This window comes from Mus caroli, unplaced genomic scaffold (assembly GCF_978045245.1).
Source record: "Mus caroli unplaced genomic scaffold, Mus_caroli_1 scaffold_18, whole genome shotgun sequence".
Lineage (NCBI taxonomy): Eukaryota > Metazoa > Chordata > Mammalia > Rodentia > Muridae > Mus > Mus caroli.
Genome location: NW_028227273.1, coordinates 25685366 through 25712924, shown reverse-complemented (window position 1 = coordinate 25712924; position 27559 = coordinate 25685366). Strand labels below are relative to the sequence as shown.

The following is a 27559-nucleotide window of genomic DNA, read 5'->3' as shown; positions in this document are numbered from 1 at the left end:
ACAAGGGCCTAAAACTGTTTATATTCAAAGAAAGTGACTCTAAGAGCCATGGTTGAAGCAGTCTCTCCTCCCGTTGGCCTGCCTACTTATACTCCTAGGCAGTCCCTGATGAGTGACCATAGGGACAGTCTGGCTGGTTCTCGAGGATCAATACCTGTGACTATGGGACACCAGGTTACAAGCTCTAAAGTTGCCCCTTCATATTAAAGCCACCTACCAGTAGTGGTTTTCCCTCATTGTATTATAATGTAAAACCCAGACTGAAAGTCATTTCATTTTATGGAATAAGTTGGTGCCAAATCTAGTAGTATGTTTCCAAGGAAAAGTATTGATTTTAAACTATCCTATGTTTTCAAACTTTAATCCGTCTAAGTGAAAAGTTTTTCCGCTGTGGAAACGTCTTTCTCTTTCGCTGGTGGTGAGGGTCTTAGGAAGTAACTCCTGCCAGATAGGAGGATGAGGTGCCCATGCCTGGCTCTTTCTTTTTTCCCTCTTCACCTCTCTGGTACTGCACAATAGCTCCAAGCCGGCAGGCCCACATCGGCTCCCAGGCAGAGGCCTCCGTGTCATTTCCTGGGTGGGCTGGGCCTGCGTGTGAAGCTTGCTTCCAGAGCCACCGGAGGGACACTGCACCTCACATACATTGTGATGCTGTCCTGTCTTAGCCTTCATACGCCTCCACAACGTTCATTTTACAGATTTCTGTGGTTAAAACATTCAAAGGGGACAGAGGTCACAATGATATCTCATAAACCAGGCAGCTGTGTGACTCCATGCCTCAGAATTTCATAGTGAAGACTGTGTGTATATATGCGTGTGCATGTGTGCGCGTGTATATGTGCATGCTCGTGCACATGTGCATGTGTGTGTGTGTGCATGTGTGTGCGTTTGTATGTATGTGTATGTTCGAATGCTTGTGTATATGCGTGTGTGTATGTATGTATGTATGTATGTACACTCTGTATATAGTACTAGTGCTATAAGTCTCATATACTCTGGTGAATTGATTTAACTTTCCAGCCCTCCACGATAAAAAATATCATCATTAAAATGCTATTATGTGGTAGTGGCGCTTTAAAAACTGCGGCCGTATTTTTCGTATTTAAATTAGTCAATCATGTCTTGTGTCGTGGCAGCCTAAATAATTTCATACCTGCAGAAAAATGGAAATGAGTGAGAACCTGCTCCATTATTTCTTCCAGGACTCAGAAGGAGTAGAGATTATGTTAGGAGTCTGTGCCAGTGGTCTGCTGATATATCGTGACCGGCTCCGAATAAACAGATTTGCTTGGCCGAAGGTCTTAAAAATTTCTTATAAACGGAACAACTTTTACATTAAAATCCGGCCAGGAGAGGTAAGTGCATCCGCATCTCCATAGCCTCTTGGAAGGAAGAGCCCAAGTGCGGGCAGAAATATAAACCATGTGTTGGAGAATTCCAAGCACTGTGGGATTATGTCCAAATGCCTTAGAGAATTTGTTGTAGGTTTCTCCGGCAAATATTAAAAACAGGTTCTCTTCTTTGTCAGGCTATTCTAGTTTTTGTTCTTTTTAAAAACAACTGCATACATTAATGAAATAATAAAATCATATTTTAATGTAGAATCAAGATGCTTCAAACTGTGGTGAATACCTCTCCTCCCTTGTGTCTTGTCGTTGTGTCCTCCTGTAAATATGGGTGCTCCCTCATGTCAGTAACTTCAGGATAATATGCTATAAGGTATAAGGAGTGGATTCTGAATGCAAATTATTTATGTCTTTTATCCATTAATGAAACTAATAAAAGAATAAGAATGGTTAATACTCTTTAAGCCACAATCTACCCAATGAACTTGCATCTTCCTTGGTGATCTGTGAGCTGTCAAGGTCTGCTGTTTTTCCCTTAAGGAAAAAAATTAATAAATAACTATAATTTCTCATAGGTGTGATTAATATATGAAAGGCTTAAAGATCCCTACCCATTTGTATCTCTGAACATTTTCTGGCATATCACAGGGATCTTCTCTCTCAAGCTTACGTCTCTCCACTGAAGTTTCTTAGTGGAAAAATCATTTCTCAAGGCAAAAATGTAAGGCTGGAGAGATGGCTCTGCAGTTAAGTGCACTCGTTGCTCTTGTACAGGACCCAGATTCTATTACCAGCACCCACACAGTGGCTCACAAACATCTGTAACCCCATTTCCAGAGGATAAGATCCCCTCTTCCAGACATCTCCTCAGGCACCAAGCATGCAAATGGTGTAATTCATACATGCAGACCAAACATGCATACATATAAAGTAAGTCTTTAGAAAGTTTAAAAATTAAAATATATAGCAAGGATAGAATACCATGTAAATTTAAAATAATAATTATCTATAATGGCACAGTAAGGAAGCATTCCACATGATTACACCTGAGGTTGTGGAGTTTATAAAGAGACACTTTGAAAGATTATATGATCAACATGTAAGGCACATACATTCCTTTGAATTCAGTGAAAACTTAACTTCATTGTCCTCCCGGACAGGGCTCCGCATGTACACGTGACCTGCTCTTTTGCTTTGGGTGTTTTCTGTTTCTCTTCTATTGAGCAGAAAAACAGTGAGCACTGAGATCGGAACACTGTGCTACACAGGAGATGTTGTTCTGTAGATGTGGAGCGAGTGTTGTTGTGGGAAGGTCAGAAGGGAGAGTTGGTGACATGGACTCACGGACAGCCGTGAGCCATGGGAGGTTTAAATAAGGACATAACACCCAGGAGGAATACTTTGCTTTCATAAATTTCATAATGAAATCCCAGCTACCCAATGAGACAGTGTGGGAAGACCCAGTCGGCTCAGAGGCCATGAGGGAAGAATGAGCAGAACAGGTTTGTAAGAGGGTTCTAGGCATGGCATAAACGGAGGGAGGGGGGTGTCAAAAGGAGGCCTTAATAAAAACAGTGTGTGTCTTCGTTAGGGTTTTATTGCTGTGAACAGACACCATGACCAAAGTAGCTCTTATAAGGACAACATTTAATTGAGGCTGGCTTACAGGTTCAGATGTTCAAGTCCATTATCATCAAAGTGGGAGCATGGCAGCATCCAGGCAGGCATGGTGCAGGAGGAGCTGAGAGTTCTACATCTTCATCTGAAGGCTGCTAGAATACTGGCCTCCAGGCAGCTAGGACTAGGGTATTAAAGCCCACACCCACAGTGACACACCTAGTCCAACAAGGCCACACCTCCTAATAGTGCCACTCCCTGGTCCAACCATATACAAACCATCACAGTGCGCCTCATTGTTCAAGAGAGGGGCAGGTGGAGAAGCAGCGTACAAGAGGAGCAGACAACCAGAGACGTTAAGGGACTAAGCTCCACTTGACATGCATGAGTCTCTGTGTAAAGTGATCCACTAGCAGTGTTATGGGCTACACAAAGGACTTGCAGAATGGGTATCAGGGAAAAGTGTTCAATGATCATATAAGAGTTCGGAGGCTTTAGGAGCACCTGCCGGGTGCGTGAGGGTGAGGGGTGAGCTCTCGGGGGCAACTTACGGCGGCTTCTCTTTCCTAAGGCTTTGGGGTGTGTCAGAAGCAGCCGTAAAGGAACGTGCACCCTTTATACTCGTATTTGAGTTAATACCAATGGCACACAAGCTCTGCAGATACCAACCAGAGTGGGGAGCCTCTCTGTTCCCACCAATGAGCAGCTAGAACTGGAGAGAAGAGTGGGGATTGGGGCGTCTAAAGGCTGGATGGGGGAACTGAGTTAGAAAGAAGATGGCTACCAGATCCAGCTGCGCTTGGGGAAGAGCTCCAGGGTTCTGTAGCTCAGTCAGTGCATAGCGTTGACATGGAATCTCACATTTCAAAACACCGAGCAGGAGCGATTTAGAATATCCCCAGCATTGAATCACGAGCCTGACTCAGGAGACAAGTATCCCAAACGATCCCTAATCTGATGGACACATCCACAGCATGCTCCAGAAATATGTACAATTATTATATGACCATAAACACTTTGAATATTTTTTAAAAAGAGAAGAGAAATTCCTCCTGGTCTTCCATGGAGAGTGGAGACTCTCAACATCCCCTGGCCTGGTTGTTCTACTCTTAGAGATGTTAGATGCAGTGCTAAAGGACAGAGTTTAGTCAACAGCCACAGTACTTACTAGGACCTCCAGACAACAGCCGTTTTTTTTCCAACCCCCCCCCCCCCCAGGAACAACAGAATCAAACACAAAACTGGGGAAGGCAATTTTCGATGCATTTCCCAATTACCCCAGTTACCTGGGCAGACAAGAAAAAGGTCAGCAGTAATCTTATCTCCCATGCCAGGTGTATTTGATTCCCTCACCTTGGTGCCTTGCCACATAAATAACTTTTGCTGTTAATATCAACACTCTGGTTGTTCTGTGCTCTTTGGAGTAAGCCCTTACATATAAGGTCGATGCCCTCTGCTGGCCTGATGCATTGTGACGCCTGCAGACACAGAAAGCAGGGGGTGGTGCATCTGTAATCATATCAAAACATGATACAGAAGAGCAGATATTTATCTTCAAAAGCTTAAATGACTGACAGAACATCCTATGAAGATTCTCAACAAGATGGGGGATAGGAAAATGGGCTCTTGCCAGCCTGGGATGGTCACTATGGAGTTGTGTGAACAGGCGGTACTCTAACCCACAGCAGGACACACAGGAGACCTCAGCAGTATCATAAACAGCAAGGTGTCAGCTTGGGAAAAGCACATATATTTCCATTGGGTGTTAGAACGTGTCATCTCTGTGTCTGCCGTGGACAACTTCGACATTTGTGTTAATTTAGTTCAAGCCCTCATGCTGTTGAAAACCCACCTCGGATGAGATCAGGTTGAACTGGTCTCTGGGAGGAATCCACACGTCTCCCTGATTTGGGTTTGGATTTTGTAAAACACATGATTATATAGGCACCGCATGCCTAACACAGTTAGCCTACACGTCAAGCATTTTTAAGGTGAAAGATAACAGATAAAAATAAACACTGATTCCCTATCGTGAATTCTGTACATAATCGCTGACTCGGTAAGTAACAGAGAGTTAGGATGGACTCTGAGTCTGTACATCTGAAGAGTTTTTATTTATAATACCAAAGATCATCTTCATCTTTACTGGTTTTTATTTTTTTCATTTTTAGTTTGAGCAATTTGAAAGCACCATTGGGTTCAAGTTACCAAACCATAGGGCTGCCAAGCGCCTCTGGAAAGTGTGTGTGGAGCATCATACATTTTTCAGGTAGGAAGCAAATATTTAGGTTTCTTCCTAACGGATTTTTGAACTGTTGGAGCCACTTTTACTAGGGCAAAGAAAAAGTTGTAGAGTCACTCTCTCTCTCTCTCTCTCTCTCTCTCTCTCTCTCTCTCTCTCTTTCTCTCTCTCTCTCTCTCTCTCTCTCAATACACAAGGAAAATGTAAAAATAAAAAAGAGGTAACTGTCATGGAGGCTTTCTGCTCCTGTAATCAGAATCACTTGTCCAAATGTTCCTTCCTTTTTAAAAATATACATGCATATATCTCTCTGTGTGTGTAAGTGTGTGTGTGTGTGTGTGTGTGTGTGTGTGTGTGTGTGTGTGTGTGTAGGTGTATGCATGTCTCTTTACACATGGAGGCCAGAGAACAACAACCTTGGATCTCCCTCCTCGTTTCCCACGTGTTTAAGATGGTGTCCATTGTTCACCGCACTGCTGTGTGTTGTTCACGAGACTAGCTGGGCTCTCCTGGCTCAACTGTCTCTCTATAGATACGCTGGTATTACAGGATCTACCCTGCCCAGGTTTAAGTGGGCTCTGGGACTCCAAACTCAGGGTCTCATGCTTAGAAGGCGAGTGCATCACATACGGAGACATGCCTCACTTTGTAATTCAAGCTGTCCTGAGGCTCTCAATCCTCCTCCCTTGCAATTCGGGGAGCTGAGATCAGAGGCCTGTGCTCCCGTCCCAGCTCACACTGAGAGCTGGCATAAAATTCTAAAGGAACAGCTGACAAATACGAAGGGTTTTCCTTGAGTTAGCTTTACTTATCTGCTCTTGACCTTTCTTTATAGTCTGTGTCTTCATCACTACATTTCATAATTGTCAGTTATCCTGTCTGTTCCTGTGTATGTGTGTGTATGTATGTATGTGTGTATGTTTGTGTATATATGTGTGTATGTATCTATGTGTATGTATGTGCATGTATGTATGTGTGTATGTCTGTATGTCTGTGTGTATATGTCTGTATATATGCCTCTGTGTGTGTGTGTGTGTGTTGACCTCAAACTTCTTACCCTTCTGTTGTCACCTTCTAAATGTAAGAGTTACAGGCATGTACCACCACGCCTGACTTACTATATCTTTTATCTTTTTATATAAAAAAAAAAATGTGTAGTGCTAGGGCTAGAACCCAGGGACTTGGCATACTAGGCAAACGTTCTACCTCCAATCTATATCCCCAAAATGTTCTTCCCTACTCTGCCTACCCCCACCCCATTTTCTTTAACCTCTATATAACATCCCCAGGTAATACGTGCTGTGTGTGTTGCTGATGTTTCCGATCAACTCACATTCATTGAACTACAAGTTGTGCGTTAAACTTTTAAGCACAGAAAGAACAGTGCTAACCTTCCAACACCATTTGAAGGCAAGCTCACAATTCTGGTGTTTGCTTGAAAACCTTTAGATTATTGCTACCAGAAGCACCTCCAAAGAAATTCTTGACCTTGGGCTCCAAGTTCCGCTACAGTGGCAGAACCCAGGCGCAAACAAGAAGAGCCAGTGCGTTGATAGACCGTCCGGCCCCTTACTTTGAACGCTCGTCCAGCAAACGATACACCATGTCTCGCAGCTTGGATGGAGGTAGGTACTGCTAACTGGTCTCAGTAACTCTTGGTAGCTCCACAGGCATCTCCTTGTTGTGACGTGAACCTGAATAGCTGAATGGCAGGTTTTTGAACAGTCTCATCTCCAAAATATATCTTTGTCAGGTTTTGTGTGTGTGTGTGTGTGTGTGAGCTTATGTAGAAGTCCCTCAGTTAAGAACTCAGGTGAGGTTGTCTTCACTGTCAGGGCAGGGCTTACCTTCTGCAATCAGTGTTCTTCCAGGCAGATCTTCAGGAATGAACAGGAGGAAAACTATAAGTTAAACACATCTCTGGTTTAAAAAAAAAATAAAATAAAATCATCAGGGTGACATTAAGAACCATGGTACCTGGGAGAAAACATTGCTGTAGTCGGTGACCCTGTCTGCTGTCCAGTCAAACAAGTCCAGCCGACGACGACCCCTCAGCTAACCTGAAGGAAGATCTTCATCCTGGGTTTTCAGTAGGGGGTGCTTTTGTCTATGGCATGTGATGTTATCTCTCATGCCAGAGGGCTCTGCTTCCGGCCTCAGAGCACACTAGCAATAGTGGCACTTAGGGCCTGGGTGTGGGCGGGTCTAATTCAGCACCTGGCCCTGGCCTGGCTGGCTCTTGGAAGATTCATCCTGAATGGATAAAGAGCTAGACATGCCTAAAAAGTGTGCACAGTGTTTGTTAATAAGTAAACCTAAATAAAAAGGGAACAGTTGCCTTGCTTGTTGGATCTTAACCCCCCTCATTCTCCTTACCATATCCCAAGGTATCAGTGGGTGAGAGACTCCCTAGAACCCCTGATTAAGAAGCAGCCGTGTCTGTACTGTGAGTTCTGTGTATGTTGCTACTAATAGAGAAAGCACTGAAGTAGATACATAGGAAAATACATACTGGAACCCGGGCTCTGTGGTCCTTAGTTTTAGTCATGTAAAACAGACATTAGACCACCTTCACCCTTCCCCGGGGTTGTCATGAAGAGGAAAGATGTGTGGAAAGAAAGCAGTCCTCATGCTAATAGAACTGTCACTATAATTTTGTTGGTGATTATTCTTCGGGGCTTCTGTGAGCTGGCCACAACGTGAATTACTATCAGCCTTCGTGTGTGAAGGGTCTGGCTGCAGTCAACCAAGTGTAGATGGAAACTGCTGGTTGAAAATATGAGAGAGTCCAGGGTGGATAGGGTTTTCCTTACCAAGCAGGCCCTGGACTCTAGGTTCAGCTCCATCCCCAGCACCAGAAAACATGATAGACAGACCTACAGACAGCCTACAGACAGCCTACAGATAACTACAACTTACAGCATTTCTGCCCCTTAAAAAAATTACATCCACACCGAATACTCAGACTGCGTTCCTTTATCATCCTCTAAATAGTACATTGTGATAATAACTTACGTATTATTTACATTGTGCTAGGTATTAAAACCAGTAGAGATAGCTTAAACACTAAAGACAAATTGTGTATATAAAGGTGTGTCATTATCTATAAGGGACTTGGGCATCTGTATTCAGAGGAGTCCCAGCAACAACCCACAGGAGATGCCAAGAGAGGGTGCGGCTGTTCTGTACCTTTCCGTGTTTCTAGACCCAAGTCCATCTGCGGTTGAACTAGGATGTGAAAATCTTGTTGGTGCCACCATTCTTTTCTGCTCTTTCGAATCTCTTCAGTAACCATTTGTATGCTCTAAGTCAGTGTCTGAGGAACTCGTGTAGACTCACGCCTTCCCTTCCCCTGGATACGCTGCCCAAGGGAAAACTGTTGTTGTCAGTCTTGTTTCCCCTCGCTTTTGTGTAAAAGTGACTGTTGAGAAAACAGAAGACAACTGTGAAATCAGTGGACTAATACCATGCTGTCTCTTCCTTTCTGCCCCAAAGTGACGTTAGTATGTGCTGTCTCGCTCGCTCGCTCGCTCTCTGTTGCCCTGACGCTGCTAGTATGTTCTCTGCTGGGGAGCGGGTGCCATTCCTGCATGCTGGAACATTAAAACTGCTTTCTGACAAGACAGCAGCCTGTATATAACAGCGTAAATGGCCACTAAGAAACCATGTCTCCTGTGAGCTTTTCATTGGCATAAAGAGGCAGAGACTATCTTAGTGAAGGATTTCATTTAGAATCCTTTTGTCATTTCGTTTTGGTTTGGTCTTTTAAAGTGCAGAAAATATGAATTCTAATAGTCATATTCATGTCTGCGACCAACTGTATGTACAGTGTTTGAAGAATGGTGCTTTTAAGTTTCGGTTTTGTTTTTGTGGTATTTAAGCTCTAAAAGAATGACTAGCAACATTTAAAATGGATCTGAATTAAGCCCTGACCAGAACGTCCTTCACTAAGACAGCAGCTGGGATGAGGGGCTGAGCCCGCATCCTCACGCTCACGTGCTCTGCCCTTGCATGGGCTTTGCTTGCTGGCTGTGTTTGTCTTGTTTTCCCCAGATAGTAGAGATGAGAATGAATGTGCACACACATCTCCATGGCAGTGGAAATGAAAACATTTCCTTACATCAGTATCGAGAGAAATGACCTTCTAAAAAATCTACATCCTCTGCCAAAATGATTAAGCTTTATTACTGTGCTCTGAGCTTTTATATCGTAAGAGTACGGACTTTCTGACACTGGAAGATAATAGAAGCAATCCATCGCTCTTTTGATGGAGGGCACTTCCATGGATATGCTCAAAGTCAAGTGATTAGAGTGTTTGCTGTAAACACTACCGTGCATTGTGGGACTTAGTGTGAATCTAGTGTGAGTCCCCAGCCATTGCCCTTGCTGGTAAGAGCAGCTTCCTCTCCTTCAAGTCCTCCTCACCCCACGAGAATGCTAAGCATATGCTAGGGTTCAAGACATGGCTTTTAAATCATGTTAAAACACTGGTCCAGGTGATGCTGAAAGATACAGTATGGAGGTCCCTGCAGCTCTCCCTTGCCTTACGCCAACCAGCCTGATATTTTATACTGGTGTTCTATTCCTGGTAATGGTACCACGTGGCATTTCCGTCTTCTGACTTAACTATTTGGGATTTTATTTCCCTGGTTGTATTTGCTTTTAGCGTCAGTGAGTGAAAACCATGAAATATACATGAAGGATTCTGTGTCTGCTGCAGAGGTTGGTACAGGCCAGTACGCCACAACAAAGGGCATCTCTCAGACCAACTTGATCACCACTGTGACTCCAGAGAAAAAGGCTGAAGAGGAGCGTGTGGAGGAAGAAGACAGAAGGAAGAAGGCTGAGGAAGCCACACCCGTCACAGCCCTCCGGCACGAGGGAAAGGTACAGCTCCCGGCTGCCTTCCAGGGCCGCCCCCCAGCTCTTACCAGCAGCTCAGTCTCTCTGAGACGGTCGACCAGGAGTGCACTAAGGTGGAGGAGCATTCAGACTCCAGCACCGGTCATGTTCATGTCAGATTTTATATTATCATTATTATTATTGTTATTATCATTATTATTATTTCAGCACTTTTCTCTAAAAGTTGTTTCCTTAAAAACTTTTTGGAAAATTCTAACAAGGAGTGTGTTTTGCAAGACTTTCAGCAGCTGTTCTGTATGGATCTCTTCTAAAATGTTCTGGGATAGCGCAGTGTCTTTTCCTGCTGGGACTCAACAGTTTATGACTGTCCCTAAAGCTAATGAATGTTTCTGGCCTCACTCTCCTCTCCAAGTATTGTATGCTTTCTTAGACATTAAGGAAACCCATATTTACTTTCTAAGGACGTGTACCCCGAGTGACTACAACCTGAGTATTTATAGCACATCTCTCAGTCCTCTATAATGCAATCTGCAAAGGGGTGACCATATGTTGAAATTAGATAGGCAAGCCCATGTTGCGGTGAAGGAGAAAAGCTGATTTGTCATAATAGCAGTCTCCACTCACTGCCTTTCATGAGGTCAACTTACCCCCCAAACTACATTTTACATATTGGTTTTTAGTGTCTGATTGATTTCTAATGATTCAGTATTATAGCAGCTTGCTAGCAAAACAGTTTCAAACTTAACATATGTTGGAGGCTCATGCATAGCAAAAATGGAAACGGGAACCTTCTATAACATACTGGGAACATACAGAGGAAGGAGTCCCACACAGAGAAAGGAGTCCCACAGACAGGGTCACACACACACAGAGAAAGGGAGCAACAGAGAGAGGGGCACAGAAAATGATCCATCTTCTTAGTTTCCTAGTTATCTTGAAACGCACATGCGTTTGATTCCCTGCTGATTTGGTTTTTTTGCATACAAATATTCCTTTTTAAAAAGTGCATAGGACCACATGGGGCCGCTTCCCATAAAGTCCAACAGCCCCCTAAGCAGTACTTCTTCAGGTAATTGATGTCTGCTCCGAGGTGGTGAAGAGCTGGCCTGGCATGCGTGGCTACCTGAGTTTAATATCCAAGACCTCAAAAACCTAAGCTGAATAAGTAAATACACACCCTCTGTAGTAGACAAATGGATTTCAGATCACCCCCATGGCTCATTCGGTTTTTTCCCTGATTGGAACAGATCCTTTGTTTTCCAAACATGAAAATCCGCACAGAGTCAGAAGTGGCAGCCAGCAGGACCCTCTGGGTCACTTCTGCTGTCCAAATGTGCTTTGTTCTAAACCCGACCTTTACGTTGTTCTCCCCAGTTAAGCCAAGGTCAAGTCTTATAACGGGGATCAGTTCTTATGAGTGGGGAGGGGAGAGAAGCCACCGGAAGTGTAAACACGTAGGGTTCTTCCATTGCATTGTTTCAAACTCGCCTGAGATTACCCATGGCCAACAGAGAGAAAGGATTTTACATTTTCTTCCAAAGTAGATCCAGGCTTTCTCCCTTTCTCCTGTCTTCTAAAGCCCACCCCGTGATCCTCACACACAGGCTCACACAGCACCCATCCATCTTGCCCTGTGCCATCGCTGTCCCCGGGGAAATGAGGGACAGAGAGAACTACGACCCTGACAACCCAGTCCCCTGGAAGACAGCCTTTCAGCAGCATCTTCTGGGAGGCTATAGCTGAGATCCAGGCCTGCCTGCCTATTTCCCCCACTGCAAAGCTGTCTTCCCAAAGCCTTTCAATACACAGCACAGAAGATTAAACCGTAATTTCTTTCTTTTCCCTCTTCAAATAGCTACATGGAGGATGCTTTCTTTTGAACCAAAATGACAATTCATGGCTGGAAATAATGTTTAAAAGGCTGCTTCCCAGACTGCCTGGAGTAGGGCATATTGCTGTAGCCGATGACCCTCCCGGGCCAGTGTCTCGCTGTCTCGGGAGAGTCGCCTTCCGTGCAGAGGCTGCTTGAACATCTGCATTATGCTAACATCTGCATTATCCTCAGCTGGATGTGCTTTGTGCAGATCCCTGTTTAGGATGCAATGTTCAGTGTCAAGTGTGAGTGTCCGAGAAACATTTCAGAGGCTGACATATCCAGATCAACTTTTATCTGGGCCATTGTCTCCCTCCCTGGTGCCCCAGATGTGAATTGATTTGTATATTTTCTTCCTGTGTGTCGCTGTATTTAATCACATTGCTCTAAGTCTGGATTTGATAACCACCACTAAGCAGGCTGAGGAATTGTATGTTCTCAAGATGCTAGGTCACATTTACACACACACAGCCACCACCAAGCCGGCTGAGTAGTTTTTATGCTCTCCAGATGCTAGGTAACACACTCAGACACACAACACACACACACACACACACACACACACACACAAAAACGCACACACACACAGCCACCACCAAGCAGGCTGAGTAGTTTTTATGCTCTCAAGATGCTAGGTAACACACTCAGACACACAACACACACACACACATACACACAAAAACGCACACATACACAGCCACCACCAAGCCGGCTGAGTAGTTTTTATGCTCTCAAGATGCTAGGTAACACACTCAGACACACAACACACACACACACACACAAAAACGCACACATACACAGCCACCACCAAGCCGGCTGAGTAGTTTTTATGCTCTCAAGATGCTAGGTAACACTCAGACACACAACACACACACACAAAAACACACACAAACACACACATACACAGCCACCACCAAGCCGACTGAGTAGTTTTTATGCTCTCAAGATACTTGGTAACACTCAGACACACAACACACACACACATAGAGGCAGGGTGGCTGAAGAAAGCTATCTCAGCAGGGTGTGGTGGCGCATGCCTTTAATCCCAGCACTTGGGAGGCAGAGGCAGATGGATTTCTGAGTTTGAGGCCAGCCTGGTCTACAGAGTGAGTTCCAGGACAACCAGGTCTACACAGAGAAACCCTGTCTCGAAAAACAAACAAACAAACAAACAAAAAAAACAAACAAAAAGCTATCTCAGGCTTCTCCACAGACCCTGGTCTTGAATGTATCCTGCTATACGGTTCTGGCCATAGAGACTGCAGGGAATGGAGTGGATTCTCTAAGCTCATAAAGGCAGGAACTCATGGAGAACATCCTCAGTGGATATGCATGCTTTATCACTGTGCGAAGGAGTGAAACATCAGCTGTAAACATACCCTTTATCTGCTCAGAGAAATAGGAAGGCTAAGAAATTCCACCGTTTCACTCTTTGTAGACCATATATGGCAGAGACCAAACACGTAAGAAACCACAGTACAGGAAACCAGAAACCTGTTCGCTTGGCTGGTTAGCGTCCTTAAACCATGATAAGAACGGAGATCCTGCTTAGCAGCATAGATAAAGAAGCCACAGATGGGTGACTCGGTGGAACCTCAGCTCTCTGTGGGGAGCCAGAGACCCTGAAGTACACTGCTGACACCCTCATCCCATTGATAACTGCTTTCAGACAGGAGTGGGGCCAGAAACTTCCTGTTTAGTAACCCACACGTTTGGGGTATAATTGGCTAACAAAAAAAAAAAAAAAAAAGGAAGATAACTAGAGAATGTTTGAGCACAGTCAAAATTTAAATTGTATTTCATTTTCATTTCTTATCCAGCTGGGCTCTGGGCTGGTCTGTTACCTGGAGACCGGGAGGATGTTACTGAAAGTCTTGCTGTTTGCTTATTAGAGTTGTCCAGCCTTAAAGCCATGTTGCTGCAGGGATTCTCCACAGTGAATTCTGTCCTGAGTTTTGACATCTCAGCCTCTGTATGACAGTCTGCTGGGAGAGCTCTTAGTCCTCCTCGGGGTCGCCAATGACTTTAAAGCTCTTGTTTTTACGAGATTTTATGTTAATGCCCATGAGAAAGTTGACTAATTGCACTTTTCTTTTTGTTCTTTTGCATCCATGTTTACCGCTTCCTGTCTTCCTCCATCTCTCTCACATCAGTCACCACCCGGGCATGGCGCTGCTGACTCATGTCCCCCGTCACCCCCATCAGCCCATCCTGACCCTCCCCCTCCCACAGAGCTCCGCAAGAGGTGTAAGGAGAAGGAAAGGGCTGAGCCATCCTCCTTGGAGTCTGAGGCCCAGGGCAAGGCCTACTTAGGGGACCAAGATGTGGCATTCAGTTACAGGCAGCCAACTGGCAAAGGGACCACGCTCTTTTCCTTCTCCTTGCAGCTCCCCGAGTCGTTCCCCTCGCTCCTGGATGAGGATGGGTACCTCTCTTTCCCCAACCTGTCTGAAACCAACCTCCTGCCCCAGAGCTGGCAGCACTTCCTGCCCATCCGCTCGCCCTCCCTCCTCCCCTGCTTCCTCTTCATCTTCTTCTTCCTGCTGTCTGCCTCCTTCTCAGTACCATACGCCCTCACTCTCTCCTTCCCTCTGGCGCTGTGCCTCTGCTACCTGGAGCCCAAGGCGGCCTCCTTGAGTGCCTCCCTAGACAATGACCCGAGTGACAGTTCAGAGGAAGAGGTGTGTACCTCAGCATAGAACACTTTCCCTGCGTGTTCCGTGCTTCAGTCCAAACCAGTGTTAGCTGGCTGCAGCCATTAGTGGTCCTACTTTCAGAGCCTCATTTATTGTGTATGCCACCATGTTGAGGGTTTCTGTATTGGGGAGTCCAAGCCAGGCCCCAGGGTTAGGCACAACACCATGTGGGATGTAGCAGCCTGTGGCCAGCTAGTGAATTCTGCTACCCACTGAGTCCTACATGGGCTAAGGACTCAGCCAGAATTCCATTTTGAATAACTCATTCACTACAGGGAGTTCACATCTTAGTTACAGGTTCTGCTCAGCCATCATCGTGTAAATTAAATCTCATAGAATACAAATAAGTAGCTTCCCACCCAAATAAGATGCAGAAACAGAGGTTGCCAAGTGATTGGGCTTGGCATGAGATAGTGTCATGTCCAAGAAGCATCCTCAGATTGTCCCTATGATCCAGGATGCTTCCACGGTCCTATGAGATGACTCAGAAGGAATGCCTACAGCAGTTTATAGCACCTATATGACATCACTCACCCGTAAGGCCGTAAATAAGACCTGATAGAACCACTTGAACCATATAGGTAGTGCTGTGGTGTCCACAGAAATTCAGGGCAAGATTTATTTGATGTTTCTTTCCTCTCTTATGCTCGCCATACCTTTGTATGTATCTGACAGCTGCGTAAGACTCATGGTGGTACAGCCACTGTGGTATAGCCAGGAAACTGGCTTGATATCTCTGGCCCTTGGCTAGGTATTCTTATAAAGGGAGAAAAACTCCCTTTCTAAGAGAACTTTCAGCCTATCCCTGTCCCTCATCTCCCAGCCCCTAGGTGGGTCAATGTAACTCGCACACGTTTCCCTCTTGCTTGCTCTCCTTCCTGTGGCTCCACAGCCCTGTGAACAGCACAGCTGTTTCTTTTTCAAAGGACTTCAATCAGAGCAGAGGGAAAGAATAGACTCTGCCCCCCACCCCCACCCCCATCCCCACCCCCACCCCAGGCGCTGGCTTTCCTGTCTCCTGCACCACTCTCTAGGAGCCCCAAGCTTGCCCAGTCCCACAAGACCACAAGACAAGCAGTTTATGTGACAGGAGACAAGCCATTCACTCCTTGTGTGAGAAGAAAATCACAAAGTCAAGGCAGAGAGAGGGGTTGCAGGAGAGACAGTCATGCAGTTCATAATCTGACCTGCCCTTGTTAGTACATGGAGCTGCCAAAATGTGATAGCACCTATATTTAGGGGCAGCATGACTGTTTCTGAGCAGCAAAGGGGGAAACACGAACAGCCTCACTGGCCTTTTAAAGGGGAGTCTAGGCTTTGCAATTCATTGCTGCCTGAGAGTCCTCTTCCACGTTCTGGGTGTGTATGCATAAATAGATAACCATATTTCTGCTGCAGCAAGCTTTGGGAACCACTTTCAACCTTAGGCTTTTAATATAACTTTTTCACAGTGGCAACGTTATCAAATAGTATATAGAACATGCTGCCATTGGGGATAGAATATCATCTACAAAGGCATTAATGGGTTTCTAACATGGGAATTCCCTTTTGCTCTCTCAGCAGAGGAGTGAGTCCATAAGATGATGCCAGGCCTGTGCTTTTGCTAAATTCTGAATTACTGTTTGAAGGCTTCTAGTGCTAACCACACAGATCTTGTGCCTAATCCAGGGTTTACATCTTGTCGGAGTTGGTGCATGAGAGCTAATGTTAAATTGGGCATGTCGCATTACATCAGCAAAGCAAATCACAGCAGCCCTGTTTATAAGCCAGTAGGTGCACACGAGGAGCTCCTCAGGCCCCCGTCCTTAGTAGTGCCAACTCTGGGACCGAGTCAGCACTGACCAGAGCAGCCTTTTCCCCTTGACTCCAGCCTCCTGGAGCCCCTGATAGAGCTTCTGCCACCAGGCACTGAGTCAAGCCATCTGTTCATTGTTGACTCTCAACCCCGGGTGTTGAGAGTCACCAACATTTGGGTCACCGCATTTCTTAAAATGCCATTTGCTTACATGGCTTGTTTTATTCCGTGGGCCTCACCTGACTCCTTAAAATGCAATCCATCTCTGCGATCCTCCTGTCTGTGGAGAGTTAGTCAATTACTGCCTTTCTCCAAAGCAAAACCCAGCACACAAACACTTCATCATTTCAAATAATGGAGCCGGTGGCCTCACAGTTTTACCCTTAGCTTTCAGAATGGTGGAATATGAGGCAGAAAATCAAATCACCTTCCATGAGACCCTAGGCTACCATGACGTAGGTTATGATACTATATGAGTTTCTGAGTAGTCCTTTATAGTACAAAGAAAAGAGATATTTATTCAAATATGTAAGGAAAAAACAATTCACCAACTGGTTTACAACTTTAAATTGTGTAAAGATAGTATTGTATAATATAGTTCATAACCTTCTGCCCTAGAGCTTTGTATAATCAAAGGTACATGGCATATATTATTAATAATATACAGTATAAATAATGGCTGCTGCCAAAACCACTTTATTCAATTACTATTAATTCTGTTGATAGACTGGACTGTAAAGTAGGAATTTCAGAGTCTACAGGAATTTCAGAGTCTGTTCATATCGACCACTCTGTCTTTGAACTTTTGGTCCACATGCCTCGTTAGAGCATATGCCCTGCACAGAGGTTGTGAGGGAGTTTAGATGTGGCCAACAAACATGTGATACCTACGAAAATTAGAATAATAATAATACTAACAATATATCACATTTTAGTTTCTCATTGGTGACATTTCAATTCTGTGTGGCAGGAATTCCATAAAGCACTTGACATCCCTTATGCAACGTAGCTACAGCTGCTATTAGCTCCATTTTCAAAAAACAAAAAAAAGAGTTAGACTACAAAATATGACCAACGTGTCCCAGGCTTGAACGGCGAGAATTTGAGTATCTTTAATCCGACAACTCCTCACTCTTGCCTGTGACAAATTCTTGTGCCTAGAGGTTGAAGAGTCCATAAGATAAAATGTAAAATCGTAAGAAAGCGCCTTCGGGTAGGAAGAGGGTTTCCTCAGTAACGTTAGATGGGGCCAACAGGGCTAATTACGATTCCAGACATAGTGAATCTTGTTTTCTCCAAGGCCTAAACTGTCTTCCAGTTAGTCTGCCTTTTGTACTATCCCAAAACGTCCTTCCCCCAGCTCTTAGTTGTGGAGACCCCTGGATCACCACAGGCACACCTTACTCCTGACAGAGAGTTAGCAGACACACCCGTGTCCCACTTTTTGAACTGAAGTTGATCAGGCCATGAAAGCTCTGTTGAAATTGTGTACTCCATTTTTCAGGCACACCTGCCAAGTGTGCAGCTCAATTCCTTTGTTTTAGGAATATGTAAAACCAAAGCCTGAGATAGCGCAAGTAACTCTCCTGACCAGAGATAGGTGGAGAGAGAAAAAAGCAGCTCTGGCCACCATTGTTCACATTCCTTTTAGGTAAGAGCTGTATTTAGAGCACAACTCTACAGCCTCCGGTTCGGATACTCGCTTTCAAAATATCAGCCACAGCCGTGCGTGGTGGCGCACACCTTTAATCCCAGCACTCGGGAGGCAGAGGCAGACGGATTTCTGAGTTCGAGGCCAATCTGATCTACAAAGTGAGTTCCAGGACAGCCAGGGCTACGCAGAGAAACCCTGTCTCGAAAAACCGAAAAACAAAACAAAACAAAAACATCAGCCACAAGACTTTGACTGAGAGAAATTTACTAACTGGTTGAAATCCGTAGATGAAAAAAATCAGTTTGTGTTTGACGGCTCATCTTCTTAAGAGGATGTAGTGTCTGTTTTAAACCATAGACCCCTTTAAACACATAAAAAACACATAGACCTTAAAAGTGAGCCCAGACGTGGCTCTCTCCATCCCCCAGAATCCTCAGTTCTACCCAATGCTGTGCTTTGTTTTATGTGTCTCTAAACATGTCTCTTGTTCTCTCTCTCTCTCTTTTCAATTATTATTGCTATCATTTGCATCACTTGAATGGTACTTTTGCGATGAGATGTTTAAATGCATACCCGACTATACCTCTTGAATGGGGCAAAGTGACCAGGGCTGCTACCCATTAGTAATGCTACTTGAAAATTAAGTTATGTTTTCTATATAAAATATATACCCGTGAATCACCAGTGTGTGCGCCGATCATGAATTGGTAATGCAGACAACTTGGTGGTCATAGCGGGTGCAAATGATCCAATAGAATAAATGAGGGGCTGAAAGTACAATGACCGTTACAGTAGCGATTAGCAGAAATCTAAACTCACTTTTCTGATGTGGCAATCCTAGAGTGAAATATGTATATGTTGAACCTCCATTTGATTGGTGTTAAGTATTTTTAGGAGAGCTCTTAGAGGCATCAATAGAAAGGGGGTTGGGAGGCGGGGACAACTTGAAGTTCTGCACTGTAAACGCAGGCAGGTCAGGGTGGCCCACTGTGCGTGTGCCTCGGGTCTTGACCTTGGAGGGGCTCTGCTGAAGACCCCAAGCTCGGCCTCTTCTTTGCTTTGCTCATACCCGTGCCCCCGTGGGAAGGTAGGATGCCACAGATCCCAGAGAAAGAACGTGAATGGTCCCACCCGTGCGTTTTGTCTAACCAGACCGGTTTGTTTTCTATCCCTGCTTTCTCCTTGGATCTGATTTCTTCTGTGACCCACAGACTGACAGTGAACGGACAGACACTGCGGCTGATGGGGAGACCAGTGCCACGGAGGTGAGGATAAAGTCCAAACGTGGGCGGAAGGTTCCTAGCACGTATGTGCTGGGGGTGACTCCCACTGAAAAGAAATGCTGGCTTTGGGCAGAAACCAGATTTTGTTGTTGTTGTTGTTGTTACCATTTTTTTAAAGAATTATTTATTTAAGAATATGAGTACTCTGTCTTCAGACACACCATAAGAGGGTGTCAGATCCCATTACAGATGGTTGTGAGCCACCATGTGGGTGCTGGGAATTAACTCAGGACCTCTGGAAAAGCGGCCAGTGCTCTTCACTGCACTTTTAGTTTTCAGTTTGTTCTCATCTAAGCCAGTGGGCCTCAAACCCCCACTTCCGCCAGAGTGATCTGAATGGTCCTCGCTTCCTGCTTCTGGTTCTAAAGGGCTGAGGCAAGATGGGGATTTGTAGTTCTAACTGGTTCCCAATGTCTGGACTCTTGGTCTTGGGATTACATTTTGAGAAACTGTTATCTGACAGTACCTTAAAGACAAAAGTGGACCAGGCGGGGAGGAAAGAGAGGTAGACAGTGATTCTCCTGTCTCAAATAGGAGTCTGTGTATATTAGCAGCCATGACAGATGAGGAGGAAGATTCATGGGTAATTGAATTAGCTTATTGGCTGGATACAGATATATTTTTAAGTCCCCGGTGGCCATCTAATACTTATTAAAGTAATACTTAACACATTTTCGAGCCCTTGGCTATCACACAAGTCACTCCCAGGAAATGAACTCCTTAAAGAAAGGAAACCAGCAACTCTACTACTTGTAAAAAGTACATTCAGACAGAATCCTATTATTTCTCCTGTGTATGACCTGTTCTTAAAAATCTGCCCGGTTAGGAGCAATCAAGATACTATAAAATTGGGATTGGAGAGATGGCCCAGCAATTTGGAGTACATCCAAGCACCCACATCAGGCCACTCCCAGGGAAGCTTGTGGCCTCTACGGGCATCTGAACTCATGTGTATACCCTCACACACATACGCATATGGCTGAAACATCTAAATATTTTTAAATACAGTAAGAACATTATAGAGTAAGGAAATCAAGGTGCTCACTGCTCACAATGCAGAATGAATTTATTTTACCTGGTGACAAAGTTTACTTTAAGCCATGTGCTATTTTTTAATGTAGTTCAATAATAACCATACTTTCTAGTTGAGTTTTTGAGAAGAATTAAAAATGCCATGTTATCTCCATATATCACTTAACTGAAAATATCTTCAGAAAAAAACAACAACAACATTATTTTCTAGTGGTGCTTTATAGGGTTTCTTCCTTTAGAAATGCCACAGCTTATAAATCATATTCTAAAGTAAAAGATTATAGTGTAACACCATTTTGCAGATTCTCTTCAGCTGCCATAACTAAGTGTACAGGTTAGTCATTTTCATTGCCAAATAAAACTATACTTTGGATTGTAAGAGATAGTTGTCAATAGCCACAGGCTGTTACATTCAGTAGATAGCATGCAGTTGTAAGTAGCCACAGGCTGTTACATTCAGTAGATAGCATGCAGTTTTAAGTAGCCACAGACTAGTTCATTCACTGGATACCTTCCAAACCTGGTCTACACTGGAAATAAACAATAATTCAGCAATCATGCCTTAAATCTCTATGGCAGTTTTTAAATTTGTTACATAGCATTAAAGCAAGTGAATATCTCTATGTAGTCTGGTATGCTGTGGGAGCCTAGGATGAGATAAAGAGTTGGGACCCAACACATATTTAAGAACCAACGTGTCACCTGTATTGCATTGGTGTCTGGTTGCCTTTGTGAACACATTCCCTTCCCTTCATGTCACCAGCATTACTACACTAAAAGGATATGTAGAGAAAGCACCTTGATCCCATTGTCTGATAAGACATTTAAGACCATGTAAGATGTGCCTGTGTGTACCTGTAATCCCAACACTTGGGAAGCCGAGACAAAATATGTGACCAGCCTAGGCGATATAGCAAGACTCCATCTCAACAAAAAAACAAACCAAACCTAACCAAACCAAAACAAAACGCTGAGCCTTAAACAGACTGACTGTTTCACCTACGGTGGCTTACTTACGACTTTATTCTCATCAGTAGTTTGACTCTGGGTCTTACAAGGACCCAAAGACCAGGCTCAGATCAGAGTTCTGTGGTGAGAAACAGCTTTACCATGCTTGCCAACAGGCTGTGGCTTGCTTGCCCAGAGACTAGTACTTAGATATCAGACCAAGAAAAAGCTAGGCCCTTAAAACTGGGAAAGGGAGAATAATGAATTGGCTGTGGGATGTTTTTGATAGGTCTATTTTAATTAGAAAATAAACTTAGCCTGTGTTCATTTTAAAGAAAGATACAATAGTGTTATTGGTGATGACTGATTTTGTTCAGACTTCCTTTTCGCATAAATCAGTACTTTTCCCCTCTAAAACTTGTTTACGTGTCAGTGCTTAGTTGGGTTGGCGGTTTATCATAGCTGCAATCCCAGCACTTCGTAGGCAGAAGTTAGTGCTCTTATCACAAGAACAAAGTGGGGACTGGAGACATGGCTCAGTGGCTAAGAGTCCTGGCTGCTCTTCCACAGGACTCAGGTTTGATTCTTAGCATCCACATGGTAGCTCATGACCATCTGTGACTGCAGTTCCAAAGGATCCAATGCCCTCGTGTAGCCTCTGCAGGCACCAGGCACACAAGTGGTGCACAGACCTACAGGCAGACAAAACACTAATACACTAAAATGAAAAAATAATAATTTAAAAAGCAAAGTGTGTAAGTACAAGGAAGTCAGGATTCCACGTGGCATGCAGGACACTCTTATTAAGCTCTTCCAGTTGCAGTCCTGTGATCCACAGAAAGTTGAAAGAGCTGACGTATAATCCCTGCAAGGCCCTGCATATGGCCTGACATTATCCTGTCATGATAGCCATCCTTAGAAACTGTGAACTGACTCCCCAACTTCCAGACTCCAAAACCTCTGCTAATGTTCAGTTAAGGACAGCCTGCCAAGCCCTCTCTGCCCCTTTCCAAGGCACATGCCTCTGCCTTTCAAACTCCCAAGCAAGGAATCCATTACTGCTCTGTTCTTCACGGAGCCTCATCCGCGTGTGAGCATTCCGCTTGGTGTCTAAGATAGCATTGCATCTGCATACCAGAGAGCTGTCGTGCGCACAGGTCTTGTGTGTAGACCACAGGTCTTCAACCTTAGCGTGAATCCCTTGGTAAGTCTCTATCTCCCGCTCTTTCTCGATGCTGGCAGTCGGACCAGGAGGAAGACGCAGAGATCAAGGCACAGGTAGAAAACTAAAGATCTGGCGCCCCCCCACCCCCCACCCCCCACCCCTAGACCAGTGTGTGATAAGCCATTGTCTGTCTGCCAGGTGTCTTCCGCATGCTCCCTCTTGGTTACCATGCCAACAGCGTGCCAAATGGCGTTTGTCCCGGTGACTACCGTGTCCCTTACCTTTCCCTCTCTTCTCCACTTTTTTCAGAATAGTGTGATTAAGCGAATAAAGGGTGAAAATGTGTATGTCAAACATAGTAATCTTATGTTAGAGGTTGGTATTGGTACCCTCCAGTGCATGCTTGTGTGTGGTGTTTTTCTCCCTTGGCGTCCCTGTGGACCTGAATTGTGATGCATGACCGCATACTCAGCCTGTCAGGGATGGGCTGACTTCTTGGCTTACTCTTACTCCTCATGATCCTAGACTTAGTCCCTTTCCTGTGTGTGTATTTGTTTTCATCCTCTCGGGTTACATGTAAACCCATACTCCACCCTCTGTAGAACTTACCTTTTAATTTGGTTTTGGGGTTTGGTTTGGTTTTGTTTTGTTTTTTAATTTTTATGCTTGTGTGAACCTAAATTATTTTTTTCTTTCTTCTCTTTTCCCTGAAAATACTACATTTTCACCAGAGTGTTTGTGGTAGTGTCTTGAACCCTGATCCAAATTTCATTTCCTTTTGACTACTAATATGTTTGGTATACTTAAAAAAAAAAAAAAAAAGAGGGGGTGGTGAGTAGAAAGTCATTGTGGAAGGCTGACTGTTGGACTCTGTCTTACTCTGAATATAGGATCTAGATAAAACTCAAGATGAGCTGATGAAGCACCAAACCAATATTAGTGAGCTGAAAAGAACCTTCTTAGAAACCTCTACAGAAACTGCCTTAACAAACGAGTGGGAAAAGAGGCTCTCTACATCTCCCGTGCGGCTGGCTGCCAGGCAGGAGGATGCGCCCATGATTGAGCCGCTGGTACCCGAGGAGGTCAGTATTCCGGCTACAAGCTGGTTGCCTTCTCTGTGGTGCTATTGCTTTCTCCATGAGGTCTGGGACTAGGAAAGGGGTGTGGTGATGCCTGGAACGAGGTGCTCGGGGCTCCGAAGAAAGAGGCCAGGTAAACAGAGTAGGTCGCTAAAGAGTGGAGAGAGTAAGTCTCAGCCTCTAATTGGGCTAATGACAGGCAAGCGCAGGAAGGCTCCAGAGCACATTGCTGGGTTCTTACCTGGACCCCCAGTTTTATACCTAGGAGAAGCTGATGATCTCTTAATGAACTGATGCTTTTGGTAAACACACTTTCTTCTCCTACACCGAGAAGCGCCCATAAACACTCATGCCTTCTTCTCCTTAATGGGAAAGTGAGGCCTGAGGAGACTGCTGTTTAAATGGGAGGTCGGAAGTTGAGAGCATGTCAGGACATATGTTCCTCTGGCATATAATACTGGGCTTTTATTTAATTTAATGTTTTTTTTATTTTAATCATAACTGGTTATTTTAATTAATTCTAAATCGTTGACTCCTTTTTTTGCTTAAGTGAGAGAAGCCCCCTTCTCAGTAAAACTTTCCCATATAAGAAAACTGACTTTAAATGACACAGTGGGGACAGCTATGTCACCCCAGGGCTCTCACTCTGCCTGTGTAGTGACCATTTGGCCATCCCCTAGAGAGCATCCTGCTATCTCTCTTTCAAAGTAAATTGTTTCTGGAAAGTGCCCTCCTTATCAAGATCCTTTTACTGTGAGATACTTGCCCAAGAAGCTGTGATCGAGAGGAAAATTAAAACTCCCAACTGTTGTGTGAGAGAAAGCCTTTAGACAATTGTGTATATGCATTCCTAAGTCCTTGCAGAGAAAATAAGAATCAAATTACATCCATTGTATGACATTTTCTTCCCCTCCTTTGAACACTGCTTGCTTATCACCAGGGCCAGTATCTCATCATCTCTGTATTCACGACAAAGCCAGTCCATCTGAAAAGAGAAGAGCTGGGCACCCATTCCAGTTACTTTGAAGAAGATTTCTTTTTAGGTAGAATAAATAAAAGTAGTGTCACCAAAGTCTCCCTGTGCCATTGAACACTGGTTCCATTGCTTAAGTACCAGGAGACAGAGTTTCACATTTGTTGACTTAGTCATTATCGTCTTTGCGTTATCTGGAACGGCACTGACCAACCAAGGAAAGGGCTCCATTAATAAAGTACTTACTGTGTGATCCTGAGGAAGGGAATTTGATTCTCCAAAATGCTCCCGAAAGCCAGATGTGGCGGTGTGTCCCTGTAGTCCCCGTGTCCCTGCCACGAAAAGAGCCAGAAACCACTGAGTACACAGAAACTCCAGAGCCACATGGGTTGGCATACGCAGCAGTAAACAACAAGAGACCCTGCCTCAAACGTGGTAGAAGATAAGAACTAAAACCCATACATGCTGTGACACTTGTGTGCCTCTATCACGTACAAATACACATGTGCATGTGTGTACACACACAAGCATGAGCAAACACACTTAAAAAAAAAAGTCACTCTCCTGTTACGCCGTTATAATTTTAATGGTAACTTTCAAATCTGGATTGTTCTATTTCTGTTATCTCTTTTGGATACGATTTTCTGGCTCTAAAAATGTTAGACACTGGCTCGAGTTATAAATACATAAAGCAAAACAAACAGGCACCAAACCAAAACAAAGAAAAACAAAAGCCCAGCTTCTCTTTCCATGCTGACACGAGAGGAAGTGGTAGTTAGTTGGTAGCCTTTCTGAATGATAATTTGGGTAATAGGAGATGTTAATAAACACAGACTTTAAAAGTCAAAGCCATAAGACTGATTGAAACCTGTTATTCCTGAATCTTAGGGAAGGGTGTTGAGTTAGTAATCGAAGGAAATGGTGCTTAGAGCGATCTGAATGTTCCCTAGATAGCCATGCCTTCTGTGTGCATGCAGACAGTGGAGACAGCCCAGAAAGGCCTTTTCAACATAACCTAATAGAAACATCCCTTTGTAGCTAAAAGGCGGTCAGAGCTGGCGCTTGTGGCTGCTCTCACTCTCTGCTAAAGTGTGCAGGAGTTCCGTATTGTGTTAAATCTCTCCAACCCAGATATGCCCCGCAATGAAAACACAACTCAATTAATATGAATACATGCTGTGAGCCTACATTGGGCAGATCTACCACTACTCTACCATCTTTTCCATATATGAGACCCCTTAGAACTTGCAGTTTCTCCAGTCCATGTGCTTCTGCTATGCTTTTCTTCTTCCTCCTCCTCTGAGACCTCACCCTCTTCCATTTTCTCCTTCTTCTCTCCCTCTACCTTCTGCTCCACCTTCCCTTTTAACTGCCCAATCATCAGCTCGCTTTTATTTTACAAATTAAGGTGGGAAGCAGGTTTACAGGAAATCACCTGAGTGCTGACTCATTCCTTGTTCACAACCACTCTCAGGAGAATGGAATTAACATCAAATATAATTAGCCCCAGGGCTATCCACAACACCGTATGCCATTGCTGTATTACACAGATGAACTCAGGAGGCCCTGGTCTGGGTACACCGAGCTTGAGAATGATGAATGCTGGGTAACTGGGGTGATTTGGATCTCATCTTTCAGATGAGAACTGTCTTCACATGGCCCAAGCCCTTTGCTTCCCTAGACAGCTAGGTCAGGCAGAGCGACCTCTACGCTCCCTGACGTTCCCCAGACGGTTGTCAGTGTCTGTAGTCCAGCTGAGAGCCCTCTAGATAGCCCTATGAGCAGTTGGAACATTCCTATTGTCTCAATCAACTCCAGTTGCTATGTTTACACCTTGGCTTGCTTTCTGGCTCTCTGAAAAGCAGACAATTGTTTTAGCCTCAAGCTAGGCATGTACCAAGCAGATTGGTTTACAGACTCATAAGCAATCAGTTTTATTTTGGATGGAGGCCACTTTTCAAAGAATATCCACTACTTGGTATCTCTCTGTTATTTGATATGGCCACTTTAATTATCCAGTGCAGAAAGAAGCCCAGTTGTGTCTACTTAGAAATATTTAATTTATTTTTACATTTGCATCACAAATAAAATAGCGCTATTTTGTGTTAGAACTAAGCAGAGACTTAGATTCAAATTTACGACCCGACGTAATTGGTTTGGGCTTTGTGTTGGTTTTGATGAATTTCAGTGAAAAAAGTGATGTGTTGAGAAAAAGTTTAATAACATCAGATCTTTAATGCTATCATCTTTTTAATCTATAATTGTTATTTCTGCAAGATGCTACCATTCATGAACAATTCGGAAAATCCTGAAGTTAACTGTCTAGTGAGCTAATAATGACGATTATTGACTAGTAGTGACTATGCAGCGACTGGTAATGATTATTCTGAGGGTGTCATGAGTTCACTCCACATTAAAGTTGGACTTTGATTGCCAATGATTCCAAGTTTCAAACATCTGAGTGTGAAGGAACAGCAGAGAAATAGCAGGCGTGCCCCCAAAGCAGGGGCTACCATCAAGTCCCCATTAACACTAGCACACAGATCAGTTAACACCAAAGAGGCATGTGATCCGCAGCACAGGGCACACACAGTCCCCAAAGCGGCCCCGTTCATGCCACGTAGGCTAAGCACATCTTAGAGTTGTACTCTTTAGCGCTTTCTTGGAGACCCAGATTTTCCAAATCCCAATGAAAAGAGCAGTGTTAATACCTGTGCAGTACCAGTATTGTCGTCTTTGGCCTGCACTTCCTGCAGGCCAGGACGTGTCACCATTATGATATGGTGAGCCCAGGACGTGTAGTGAGCCTAATATCTCAGCTTTGAGATGGACACTGATGGGTTGATTCCCATTGTTTGCAGCTTATATGTTTTCAAATGCATCTACTCTCTCACATTTATTAGGAGGAAACCTTAATAATCCAGAGACTAGTGTTACGAATTTTGGGCTTGGCATCCAAGTACATTGCAGAGTTATTTGTCCATAACTCAGTA

At 44.2% G+C, this 27559-nt stretch overlaps 1 protein-coding gene and 1 long non-coding RNA gene across 16 annotated transcripts in view; one reads left to right on the top strand and one right to left on the bottom strand.

Moving 5' to 3' along the window:
- Epb41l3 (erythrocyte membrane protein band 4.1 like 3) overlaps positions 1-27559 on the top strand; it is a 173509-nt gene that overhangs the window by 134217 nt on the left and 11733 nt on the right. For 3 of the 15 annotated variants that reach the window (XM_085832862.1, XM_029471194.2, XM_085832866.1), the window contains exons 9-15: positions 1203-1355; positions 5135-5232; positions 6655-6830; positions 9926-10092; positions 19298-19351; positions 22592-22627; positions 23405-23596. In XM_085832862.1, the coding sequence (XP_085688988.1) occupies positions 1203-1355; positions 5135-5232; positions 6655-6830; positions 9926-10092; positions 19298-19351; positions 22592-22627; positions 23405-23596 (876 nt within the window). Of the gene's footprint in view, positions 1-1202; positions 1356-5134; positions 5233-6654; positions 6831-9871; positions 10093-14094; positions 14623-19297; positions 19352-22591; positions 22628-22823; positions 22890-23404; positions 23597-27559 lie in introns of all 15 variants that reach the window. The other 12 variants (XM_085832860.1, XM_029471193.2, XM_085832865.1 and 9 more) reach the window with 7 other exon arrangements.
- LOC110312352 (uncharacterized) lies at positions 21826-25948 on the bottom strand. Its single transcript, XR_015045884.1, has 3 exons — positions 25816-25948; positions 24813-24898; positions 21826-22584 (listed from the first exon to the last, which is right to left on the bottom strand). It is a non-coding gene; the product is annotated as an uncharacterized LOC110312352 (long non-coding RNA).